General features: G+C 41.1%; 1 protein-coding gene across 1 annotated transcript; it reads left to right on the top strand.

Annotated features, from left to right (window-relative positions):
- Nucleotides 1-913: 913 nt before the first annotated feature.
- Nucleotides 914-5099, top strand: LOC308389388 (uncharacterized protein). The gene is made up of 5 exons (XM_080870787.1): nt 914-1033; nt 2519-2587; nt 2703-2751; nt 3751-3843; nt 4115-5099. The coding sequence occupies exons 2-5, from the start codon at nt 2565-2567 to the stop codon at nt 4424-4426; spliced, it is 477 nt and encodes a 158-aa protein (XP_080726913.1). The 5' UTR covers nt 914-1033; nt 2519-2564; the 3' UTR covers nt 4427-5099.
- The last annotated feature ends 8050 nt before the right edge of the window (nt 5100-13149 follow it).

Raw genomic sequence — 13149 nt, 5'->3', positions numbered from 1 at the left:
GTTTCTGCTAATGTGGGCTATAATCTGACCCTCCTGGGAAGAGAAGACAGAGTGCTGGGGAAAATATTCAGTGAAAATCTCTGGACTGGTGGTCTATTTAAAAAAAAAAAAAACTTGTACATGTTAGGGGAAAGAGGATTGCTGTCGACACAGGAATGCAGAAAGGGAAAAGAAAGGAAGAATATTTGGAGAAACGGATCTAAAAAGAAGCAGAACAAGCTTGAGCTATGTGTAAACAGACTAAAAGAGAAACCAGATAGGGGGTAAACCTAAAGGTAATATACAGAGAGAATGTGTTTAGCAGAGTCCATTAAAGCCAAAAAGCCTTGCAGGAATCGCTTCGAGCCAGACTCTGATGGAGATAGCCAACTGCAGGTTATCCTCTCACTCTGTAATGGACCGGGGTGTTTTCAGTCTCCCATGGCCCCTCGCGAGCCCCGGTGAGCCCCTATGATGAAGTTAGAGAGGGAGCAGCGGTGTTAGTCGGCACAGAGAGAGCGAGCGGTGCCCGTCTCCTGTTGCTGTTGAATGTAATTTCGGATCGTGTTGCAGCGGAAGCACAACTGACAGAAGAGGAATCTATCGAATTCAGCTCAGACATCACAATAATATTGAGTCTTGTTTATAAACACACATTCAGGATGCTGCGGGAGTATCACTCGTTGGACAAGTTCACCTCCCCGAGAGCAAAGCCTGAAATAGGTGTGAAATCATGCCATTCGCTAAGGCTGCACTCAAAAAAATCAACTAGGGCATGTGTTTGATTAACAAAGTAGTAATATGTTTACATCACATGAAGAAATCATTTTTATGCTCATTAAATGATTCATTCTTTTTTGTTGAATATAAATCAAAGAAAACTTTGATGAGTTAAATTCGTTCACGGCAATCCAATGAGAATGAGGTCCATCAAACCAACGGCTCTGATAGCGTCATGTATTGCGCATGCTCCACGCCCACCGGATGCGGAAAGGTCCGTTGAGAAGTTAACGAGCGCACGTGGAGTTACTTCTTTGGCATACCTGATAGTGAGGTAAGTAATATTTCTTGATATATTTATTTAGGTTAGTGGAGTGAGAGATAAATACTATTAGTTAAAAAATTTTACCTGTGTAGTGTGGAGATTTAGAGGAGTTTTATATATAGCAGGGAGGTTGTAGACCCAAGCATTTTTCAAATGTAAGTCGGTGAATTTAATGTTTTTTTAAAAACTTAACCGGAGTCGCTAATTGTTGCAACAGAGCAAAAACTGATGAGGTTATTTTGGTAAGTTCGGTTTTTTTTTTTGTTTCTGTCGACTTTGAATGAGGTTTGTTTCATGGTTATCTGCGTTGGTAGGACTGTTTTTCTTCTCTGGAGTTAGCTAACTTTGAAGAGCGGGAAAGCCGCGTAGAGCCGTTACGTCTTCGCATATAGCTCCGTGAATGACAGGTTACTTTCTGCTTAACCGGAGTTGGTGATTGTTGGTAGTAGTGGTAAGACTGACCGACATGGTTTTGGTGATTTTATGAGTGTTTTATGATGCTCTATCTAAAATTCCTGTTTTTGTCAGTGGAGTTTAGTCGCGGGCAACCGCATTAACTGGATTGATGAAAGGTTTAATTCAACTAAACCAGCGTTTAGGGGAGTTAATAACAAGGAGTAAGATAAAATCTGTCACAATAATTGCATGTGCATTTTCTTTTTTTGTAATATATTCACTTAGTTTTCGAATTCAGAATGATTTAGGTGGATAATTGTTCGGGTTATAGTTTCTCTGGTGCTCTGCATTAAGGCTGACTAACGGTGCGTTCACACCGAACGCGATAGACGCCCCTAGCTGATCGCGTGCACATTTGCACCTCGAAGCGCGTCCAGCATGAACTGGTCGAGCTTTATATGCAATTTTCACGCGTATGAAGAAGAGATCTGGGAGGAAGTAGTGCCAGACGGTATGTTATTAAAATGGCAGCTGTCAATCTAGCGTTTGAAGAAAGAGTCTCCCTTCTCTATTTGCTGTGGAGAGCAGAGCAGTGCCTAAAGGACGTCCTCACCGTACCTGGGTCCATCAGGTCTTCCACAAGCGTGAGCAGTTTGGTGAGTTTCACCACTTGCTCCAGAAGCTCCGTCTGGATGACGGCCGCTTTCAGCTGTACCACCTTCTGTCCCTTGCCGAGTTTGAGGAGCTGCTGTCCCGCAGATTTTACCAGCTGGAGCGGTAGACGTGATAAGCGCGAATGCACAAAATGCACCACACAAACTGCAGCGCGTATTTTACTTCGCGCTTCAAAGGCGTCAGTCGTGTGAAGTAGGCAGAAAAGCGTTTTCTCAATGCAAATCTGCTTCCGAAGTTTAGCTGGACCTCCAGTCACGCTTCATCGTGCTCCTCCATTGACTTTACATGTAAACCTGAAGCTCTGGTCGCGTCTATCGCGTTCGGTGTGTACGCACCGTAACAGTCTTCACATTTCACAGTATGTAGATATTAACACAAATTTGTCAGAGTAATAACTTTGTTTTAATTAATTTCTCTCCCCAGAAATACATCACAAAATAAAGCCACATTCCCATGCTCTGAGATTCTTATGCACCTCCTCAACAATACATGGTAAGTTCATGTTTGCCTTATTATTATTATTATTATTATGTTATTTATTTTTTTTGGATGATGCAGAAGTTTAATCTCCTTGACGTTTTCTAATGCATATTTCATTTTTTATCAGTGACGTGTATGTGGCAGTGCAAGCATTGTGTTACCAGAGAGAGCAGCAGGTACAAATTACTTCAACATTATAAACTACATCATCATTACGGAATAGGTCAACATTATCTGTGCATATATGTTAATTGTCCGTGCACATTTAAGACTTGGAGTGGACTGAACACTCATGTCTATAAAGCTCATTCATCTCAGTTTACACAGACAGCTTCAAGTTCAGTAACTTTTAAATGTGAGTTATGTGACTGCAGTGACGTCTTCTCTGAGAGAGATTTTTTTGTCCATATTGGAACACATCTGCGAAGTAACGAGACAGTTAGTTGTGTGTTTCTTGGTTGCCCTTTCAAGACAAATATTTACAATACATTTTATACACACAAGAGGAAGCATCATCCACACACACTTAAAGATTTTAAAGACAGGGTAGTTACACGTGTGGACCCAGTTCAAGTGATAGAGTCCTCTGATAACGTAAGGGCTAGCTGTTCTGAAGATGTATCCTATGGTGAATTTGAAAGTGAGTCAGTGACAGAATGTGATAATAGTGCTGTTGAAAATCAGCCCGAACTAATTGAACGGAAATTAGCAGTAATATTGTTGAAATTGGAACACATATTTCATGTTCCAGCAAAAGGATTAGATGAGTTCTTAGAGGAGTTAGTTTTTCTGTTGAGTTCAGCTAGTGTACCTCTGACAAAGCGTACAATTAGAGAAATTTTTAAGAGCCTTAACCTCCATATTAGTCAGGCTGTTATTGAAGAGCTTGCAAATTCTGTATGTGTTTCTAACCCTGTGGCTAAAATATTGGGAAAGTGTGGCCCTCTTGCCACTCCTTATAAAAGAAAACTATACTACATACAAAATTTTAGGGTTGTAGAGCCTGTTTAGTATTTTTTATCGATAGACCAAAGGAAGTCATTTCAGTATAAACGCTATATAAGAACCAGTCTATTTACCATGTGGCCTTTTGGACTCTTCCAAACTAAGTATTCCTTTTTCAAACTGCTGCCTAAAAGCTAAATATTGTCATTATGGATTCCCTTTTTTCTTAGGATGACACAATACATACAAGACGAGCATGCATCCTGAAGTCCTTGTGTGTCTACCTGAATGAAGACCATGAGAAACTTGTGAAGGAATATACGGTCAGTTACATTCACAAGTTGTTCTGTGTTATGTAATTTGCTCCAGGAGTTATGGGTAATTTCAATATATGAAATGGTAAAATGTGACACCACGTGTGAATAAAAGATATTGCAATTGGTCCTTGTTTTGTTTCATGTCAAATTTCTGAGGTGTGAAACCAGAGACATAGAATTTAGTAAATATATCAGCATATTCACGCTGATTGCTGAATTCCTTTATTTTTTTCATATCTAGACTCAAACAAATGTATTATTGTATTTTACGTCACAGAACACTGAGGCCAACACTGAAGCCATGGAACAAACTGTGATGGGAGTGTATGTCATACATCAGGAGGGTGCGGAGCCTGGAGATGACCCAGGGAACATCGGTGTCCTGATTGAAGGCGTGGAGGTTCTCACTGGTTTGAGGAGCATTGCAATTGCTTGTGCTCTGTTATTTGGACTGATATACTGTCTGAACCTAAGCTACCCACCGGAGCTCAAATGCACTTTTGAAGTCTTGCAAAAGATTATCATGAAGCTGGATGGACAGAGGTTGTCATCCAAGGCACAGTTTCTAAAAAACAAGCTAATGGGGTGAATGAGCTTGAAACAGACTCAGGCAAGCCAGATATTTTTTTTTCAAAGTTTTTGCAATGCAAATATGTGTTTACTGTTTTAAAGTTTAAAATTGTAAGTTATAAAATGTTCATATAAACTATGTGGTTTGCTCTGCGGCTATTATACAAAGATTGTTTGTTCATAACTTAAAGTCTTATACAGTTTAAGTGTAAACACTGATTTTTGCCAGATGGCAATTGTTACAAAGGCAAATGCACACTGGTTTTCACAAATTGTTTGAGTGGAGCAGTTATACTCAAAATTGAATGTTTTCTCCACACGTTAAATAGCATAAAGTCACTATTAATGGATACAGCCTGATTAAATGGAGGACTAATGTATGCAAGCAACATAGTAATGTTGAATGTTATGTCTGAGCTTTAAATTGTGTTAAAATTCATATTGTTGTTTGCAATGCATATTTTACTACATTTTACGAAAGTTGCTTTGGGGATAATATTTTTTGTCTGCAAACTATTCAACAGACTTATTTCATTTTTATTATTAGGGTTAGGGTTATTTTATTGTATTTTTTCTTTCAGTCAGCATGTCTTGATCTGGAAGTTCTGTGGTCTTAGTATGAGATGGTTAAAGGGGAGAAAGCTAGGCTGAACTGGGATCCTGCCAACTGTTTTAAGAATGTTCAAGCAAAATAAAAGATGGTTTTGCAAGTTATCATTTATGTATGTTTCATTAATTTAATTAAAAGTAATGTTTACATAAGCAATACAAACACTAACTGAAACATGATTGGTGTAAGTACTACAGACATAAATTACATTTGTTCATTCAACAAGATTAACATTGGTGTAACAAACAAATATTTTACTAGTTCATGTAACAAGACTGACTTTTGATGTGCCAAGGTGTTTAAACAATATAACATGAATTTAAATTAATTAGACTAACTTGGTACAAACATGTTAACTGAATAAAAATCAAATTAACTGAATGTTAATGTTTAAATTATGTTACACTTACAAACATATTTAGTGTTGAAACAACACAATCAAGATGGATTGATATAACATGATTTGTTTAGATGGAATATAGGTGGCAAGATGAAATTAAGTTCATCCAATGAATTATTTTTTTGAGTGTGTGTGGATTTGTGTTGGCCTGAAAGAAGCCTAACTTATCAAGAATCTAAATCAAAAAATCAGCTTTTGTTGAAATTGAATTGAGCTTTTTTGCCCTTCCCCTGATAAACACTGACAAATCCTCCTTTTCCTTTCTTGTCATTCACTGCGCCCCCATGTCTTTTCCTCTGCGGTTAACCAATTCTTGGCTCGTCCCTCCAGCGCGACGCCATCCCTATTATAATGCCATCGTTCTTGCCTGCCAAGCCATGGAGAATGATGTCACTTCCACCCTCGGTCATGGTGGTTTGGGTTTGGTCACTGGTGCATGTCACAATGTGAGCCCTACTAGTAAGGCCTGGAGCTTCCAGCTTGGCCACCAGCCATGACTTCCACACCCTCACCCAGTTTTGTGGATGCAGCTGAATGTTTTAATTCACCAGAACACTTTTTGACTATGCCCTTATTTCTGCTTGATCACTTTAGTGCTGCAAAGTTAAATATGCACTCTCCCCGCCCCCTCCCTTTCGTTCCTGTTATGCTCTGCATCGTCTCCACTCCTTGTCATTTAGCCTATGGCTTTGTAGTCGCTTTGTGAGGCAGAACGGAGCTGGGCAGGGTGAGGCGCAGGCCCAGCAGTGGCTGATGTATGACTTCTGGAGAAGGCAATGCAGCACAGGCGATGAGAGAATGTGGAAATGTACGCATGGCAAGATGCCCGTCGGGCCCGGCCTACTCTGCTCTGTGTTTAGAGGCAGCCTTTCTTCTCGCGCCAGGTGGGCGGGGGATGAAAGAGGGCACTGAGGGGGTGGGTGAGTGGACACAGGCCTGGGATCAAACAGCAGAGAGGCAGTGGAGGGTGGTGGCTGCGGTTGGTGGTTGTGTGATGAGTGCTGAACTGACTGGACACTTCTAATTTCTAATTCATATGTGATTAATCGCTGCGCAAATCGTCCGTGCACTTCCGCTTGGACTTTTTCGTACTCAAGGCCATTAGCGAGCCATTCATAAAAGTGTTACACGCTGTGCCTCATTTTCCTTTCTAATACCTCAAATACAGCGCACAACATTCAGCTGAAAAACAGTCCTGCACTGTTCCTCCTGTACATCGGGGTGGGCACATTTTGTTTTTCCACGTTGCCGTACTGAGAAAGATAAAATAACTGCTGAATTAGGTTAAACGCTATGAATTTGCTAGATGTGGCAGATTATTTTATAGCCTGTTTGAGAACCCAGAAGTCCCAGGAGTCCACGTTTAAAAAAAGCAAAAACCTTTATATTAGAAGAATATGACCTTATGTATGTGTTAATGTGCTGTATTCTGCGGATCATTTAAAAGCCTCCTTAAAGAAATTCCCTTTAATTGTCTGATATGCACCACTGGATAAGTCAATAACAAAATATATTACATTATGTCTAAAAATATCGACTCTAAGAATACTGACACATTCATCAACATGTAAGCCTGAAGTAGAGGCTTTCATCAACAGAAATATTAATTCATTTTGTGCTCTGTTACTATATTTCTAATGCCAATCTAAGATACTGTACAGTCCGATAGAGAGCCATAATGTAGATTATGTTTTAAAATGAGCATTTTTCTGGTTCCCTTTTACAAAAAGAGTTTTCCAGGGAATCTTGGAGTAACTCAGATTTTTTTTTTAAACTAAAATCTTCACAAAATCATATTTCTGATTTTTTAAATTGTAAATTCAAGTGTGGTTTTGTTAATGGAAAGTGTATTTAGGACAAAACCCACTTTGAGCTGAGGGAATTCACCTCAAAGCGCTTTATATTATTAAGTAAAGACCCAACAATATTAGAAAGAAACCCCAACAATCATACGACCTCCTATGAGCAAGCATTTGGCAACAGTAGGAAGGAAAAACTGCTTTTTAACAGGAAGAAACCTCCAGCAGGATCTGGCTGAGGGAGGGGCGGGGCCATCTGCCACCACTGGTCGTGGTGAGGGGAAAACAACAGACGGTGTCTGTCTCCTGATTCCAAACTCTAATATCAAACCAGCAGTCTAATATCACAGTGATTTGTTGGTGTGATACGGTACTATTAAGACTCAATTCTAGATTTAACGGGAAGTCAGTGAAGAGAAGCCAATGTGAGGCGAATATGCACTATTGTTCTACTTCCTGTCAGCACTCGCTACATGTTGGATCAACAGAAGGCTTTTCAAAAAGACGAACCAGGTTTTAGGAGCGCTCTGTGACCTTAAACATGTTACTTATTGCAGAAAAGTTTGTTTGCACCAATGATGCCAAAAGTTTCAAAAGCTCAACTTTACACCATGAAAAGCACATTTACATCCTGGTACATAAAAGGGTTTTGGCCTCTATCCATAGTCTCCCCAGTCATGACCCCTTTTCGGTGTTGATTTAAAAAAAATATACTATCCCCCACCCAGATACTGAGTTAGACAAAGACTGCTGAAGCCAGCCGGTATCTGCGAGGGCTCATTCGCTACTTCATTATTAAAGTGGACCTTTCCACCATGTTTGTAATGCTGGTGCCTTTAAAAGGGTTTTTATTGGTTTAGAGGTGTGGCTTGCGAAGTACCTGGAAACAGGTGCTAACTCAGCACTCCACTTTTTCATCCGTATTAGGTGTTAACAACTTGGTGTTAAGCAGACGAATCTTTTATACCATCTACTCATTGCACACATAATGGAGCGCCCTCTGTTGGAACTGGACTGAATAGCAGATGAAAAGATCTGAAGACCAGCTTCACTGGAATCCATTTACATCTCCAATTATGCCTTAAACTGCTACTTCATCTGTCCTATCTGAGAAAAAATCATCCACTTTTTTTTTGCTTTGACCCTTGTGTATCATCTGCCAGTCAGCAGCATCACTGATGAAAAAGAAGCAGTTCAGCACACTGTATATGAGAACGGGAATTTTTCCATACATACTTCCACTGTGACTAAGAGCCGGGGCTGATGCCTTTGTTGTCCCATAGTGTCTCATTATCCCAGCCCTTCCAGCTCAGGCATGTGGGTTCTCAGCGGAGAACCCCAGGCCAGAGTGCGGTGACGAGGATGGGACAAACCAACCGCCACTCACAGCCTCTGGTCGGATGAGGAGGGAGGAAGACGACACTCATCATTTGGAGGTTTGGGTCTGATTGCTTCCCCTTGTGAGGGACTTAACTGTCCCCCCTGGGAATGTGGTCCCTTTTACACCCACGCCTAAAGACACTGTCAGGGAGAGTGAGGTGTAAAAATACAAAAATAAGTAACATCTGCAGCCACAAAGAGTGTAGCTGACAAACAGGGTCACTAAGTTAAGAAACAAAAACAGAATGAATAAAATATGTATGAATTCAAGCTAAAAAGGGACTATACTGTGGGAATGGACTGTGACTGGGTACTCATTATGGCAGAGAGGAATTTCACTTTTTAAAAAAAAAAAAAAAATTCAACAAATAAACTTGTTTAGTCAACTCAAGTCAAGACATGTATTTTCTTTTTCAATAATAGCTGATGTTAAAGCCAAAGCTGGACCACATATCCATTTTAAATGTTGTTTTTAAATACAATTCAAAGAAATATTCTTCTATTAACTATGAATCAGATAACTCCACCACCATGGCACCTATTATATTTATAAAGCACTTTTATACACAGAGGCAGATTCAAAGTGCTGTAAGAACTAAGACAATACACAACGATTTAAAAGAACACAACTCAAAGTTAAAACGAATAACGGAATATAAAGACAAAAGTATTATTCTACTGTAGTATTTATTACAAAAATAATAAAACAAAAGTATGAAATAAAAAATATTAAAAGGTAGAAGTGTGAAAAAGAAATCAGAATCGTTTTGATTAAAATGACAAAACAGAGAAAAATGTAACAAACTGAAAATAATTTTTAAAGATGAAATTAAGGATCACCAGCAAGTCCCAAATAAGATGTTTTTGTAAATGATTGGAAACACAGGCGAAACAGAAAAGGGCCTAGGATTGACCCCTGAGGGACACCACAACATAACAACATGTGGCTATAAATACAATTCCACTCCATTAGAGGTACAATAAGAGGAGCCTTTGTGGAAATCCACTTTCACCTCACTTTGGTGCTTTTTTGGCCACACCATGTGACTCCATGCAAAAAGCGGAAACACCAAATGTAGCTGAAAGCTGAAAGCTTCAAATTAATGCTATTGTTAATGTTATTTAACTGCTGGATGTTGGATGGACTTAAAAAAGGTAACAATAATCTCACAAATGTGTTGAAAAGAAACATGGCAGACTGGTTTAGGATTGCAAAGTTGCATCTGAACAAAGTGCAACACTTCTGGAGCGATGAGACCAAAGTGGAGATGTTTGTCAATGACGCACACAACCACATTGGGAGAAAACCAAACACAGCATATCTCCACAAACACCTCATACCAGCTGTCAGCACTTTAGTGGGTGATGATTTGGGTTTGTTTTGCAGTGACGGGACCTGGACACCTCGCGGGCACTGAGTCGACCATGAAGCTGACCATATATGCTAAACGTGAGACCATCTGTTGGATCAAACTGGGCCATGCAACAGGACAATGATCCAAAACACACCAGGAAATCTACAGACAACAATTTGAGTGACTAATAAAGTCATACAGAAATCAATTACTTGAAGTTATTAAAGGTGGTGCTTAAAGCTGAATGATGTAGTGTATTCAGTGTATTTAATCAGATAACCCCCTATGAGCAAGCACTTGGTGGCAGTACGAAGAAAAAACTCTCTTTTAATAGGAAGAACCAGGCTTAGGGAAGGCCAGCCATCAGCTGTGGGGGGTGAGGGGAAACACGTTCAGGTTAAATAATGATCCTGTTAACAGTAGTGTAAACGACCGTATGAGTATGCAGGGTTCTCACTAACCATGTCATATTTTAGAAACACATTAAAAAGATGGCAAAAATGATAAAAAACGGTTTCCTCTGTGCAAAGTGGCCAAAATCTCGATGCTGCAGATTTAAATGTGCAGCGTCCACAAAACACTCGGGAGGAAAATGGATGTTAATGTTGTATTTGGGTTGGAATTACGTCCTTGCATGTTATATCCACGTCGGCATCAGCCAGTGATCGAAACCAGACATTGTTCAGCTGATTTCTACCATCTGAAATTCAACCGTGTTTTAAAGCTGACCATATTTCACTGAGAAATCCGCTGGTTGGAATACATAATCAATGTAATTTTTGTCTTACTCTCATATGCTCCTATGCTCTCCCTGCCCGCTTTATTGCTCAGTCGTTCCTGCTCTAAAGCCAATCATTTTAATTTCCTCATATCTTATTTCATTCATTTACTTTAATCACAGTGTACAGGAGGCACCAGTGATTCTCCGTGCGTCTGCTTTCAGCTGGCACTCGGGCAGAGACATCCATACTACTGTACTTAATGACTGCGCTGGAGTTCAAGCACTTAGAGCTCATCTTAGAAGAGCAGCAGGTCCTTTTGATCTTTGAATCCTGCAAATGAAGTCAAGGGGAGAGACAGAGACAAATCACCTGTGGTTTTGGGAATCATTTAGAAGCGACTGGCTTTTCATACTGATAGGGGGTGAAAAAGGCTTGATCTTTGCTAGAGCTGTGCGCTTCAGATTCTCCATCACTGTGATGGTTGAGTTTCCTCCGCCCCCGAAGACTTATAGACACAAGCTCTTTCAAAGTGAAAAAATGCACTGCTCAGACAATCAAAGTGTTAGACCAGCAGCATGTGGATGACTGTGATCGCTGAACGGCCTTGCACTGTGGCAGTCTAAGGGCCGGCGAAGAGTTATGGCCTTCGTCTGCCCCATTAATTAACAACCATTCAGACTGAAAACCAGAGCCAGCACCCCAGTCCACTTTCATGTCTCTTCCCGTTTGCCTGCAGAAAGCTAATTTTTCATTATTTACTGTATCGCTATAAGATCATCCATATTGTGTGAGGATTAAAGATTGAAGTGCACAATAGTTTTCTGTTGAAATATTGCCCCGACGTTTGCTCTCTGAGCCCCTCAGTGATATGAAAAAGGCAGGCTTTGTACAGCCACACATGCAGGCGTAACAGTAATGAACCCCAGGGACTCTGACAGCAATCGCAAAAGTGAACCCAAGTGTTTTATGATGTGGCAGCGCCGCGGACAAAGCAAATAATCGCCAGACACAGAGGAGCAGGTAGTTTCACTTAACCTCTGCTCGGGGCCGAGCGCCAGCTTAACTGGAAGCACATGGCAGCACAGCACATTAGATAGAGGGAGAGAGAGTGATTATTCCTGACTGACCCACCAATTAAATATCCCTCACAGTGTGGAGAGGAACCAACCTAATGACACTGTTATCCTGGCCTTTCACCGGCTCAAGCAATCCCACCGCTAAATCACACAGGAAACTTTAGGAAGTCACAGTTGGAGTTGTTGTACCTGCGTGGTCAAATGCAGGAAAGAGCATACATCTCGAGGCCTGTGGTCTGCTGTTTACTGGATGTCTGTGGCCTGTGGCTTTGTTTCTCTCCCATTAGTGTGTTTGGTGTTGTTAGCATGCCAATTGGCCCTCCGGTAAATTCTTCTCATTGGTCGGCCACTCCCGAGGGCACCGCGGCCACAGAAACCCCTGAGAGGGTGTAGAATGGATGAGATGTGTACATGAGGGGAAAGTGAGAGAAAGAGGAAAGTGAGACGTGCGAGCCCATGTTCGCATGTATAACGACATTAGGTAAAGATATAGCGTAAGATTCTTTGAATGAGTGTGCCGAGGGTCAGGCACAGCATCTCTGACCATTCATTTCACCAGCCTGGGGCAGCCCGCTCGCACTGCTCGGGTTAACTTCTCTGGCCGCTATCAGGTTCCTCCATGTGGTTCCACTTAGACCAGCCTGCAGGCAGCCTCTCAGGCCACAGAGAGGGAGCAGGGAAGGCCCCAATAACTGGATATTTAGCAGGATCTATATAACACACATCATGGCACTTGTCTCCAGGGTGCTCTTCACTGATCATTACTAAGCTTCTTTACCTCCTGCGATTGATGAGAGAGGTCAGGTCAGACTGGAGTCTGCATATGCGTTTAGGGGGAACTACAAACTTTAGTCAGGCACTGCAGAAAAATATAAATTCAGCGGAGACAGTTTATTATGATTTATGCAACCAGTACACAGTTTGCTGGTGAAATTACAGCTTTCTTACGGCACACCCAGCTGTACATGTTCCCGGCTTTCTGCCTCGGCACAGTCAAAGCCAGTCCTTCTCTCTCAGTGCCCCTCCATCCCTCCGTGTCCCCCCTTCACCACTTACAGTCTATCACTGTATATTTTTATTGATGAGGCCTGACAGCACCCTGATTCCAATATAGCTCAGGACATTTGATATGCACACCCCACCCTTAAAAATAAAAAAAGGAAAGAGAGGAAAAATGTACTTCGGCCTCCCTCTCTCAGTCCAGAGACTCCACTCCATAACAGCAGGCACTAATTTCTCTTTCCAGTCATGGAATATGATAATTTTCTTATTTGCAAGAAATATCAATTGCTCAAGGCGGACACATAATCATTGGGGAGGAAAGGAGAAGCTACCTGTGTAATGTGCTTAACAGGCTAACCCATTTAGCCGCAGGCGCTGTTTGAAAATGAGAAAGTGCT

This window comes from Rhamphochromis sp. 'chilingali', assembly GCF_963969265.1.
Source record: "Rhamphochromis sp. 'chilingali' genome assembly, chromosome: 21".
In the NCBI taxonomy this organism is placed as follows: domain Eukaryota; kingdom Metazoa; phylum Chordata; class Actinopteri; order Cichliformes; family Cichlidae; genus Rhamphochromis; species Rhamphochromis sp. 'chilingali'.
This window is presented reverse-complemented; position numbering and strand designations above follow the sequence as displayed.

Excerpts from the sequence above, each read along its gene's own strand:
- LOC308389388 (XM_080870787.1), top strand. The coding sequence starts at position 2,565 with ATGCACCTCCTCAACAATACATG. Across the intron at positions 2,588-2,702 it reads CACCTCCTCAACAATACATG|TGACGTGTATGTGGCAGTGC; the intron begins GTAAGTTCATGT and ends ATTTTTTATCAG. Across the intron at positions 2,752-3,750 it reads GTTACCAGAGAGAGCAGCAG|GATGACACAATACATACAAG; the intron begins GTACAAATTACT and ends CTTTTTTCTTAG.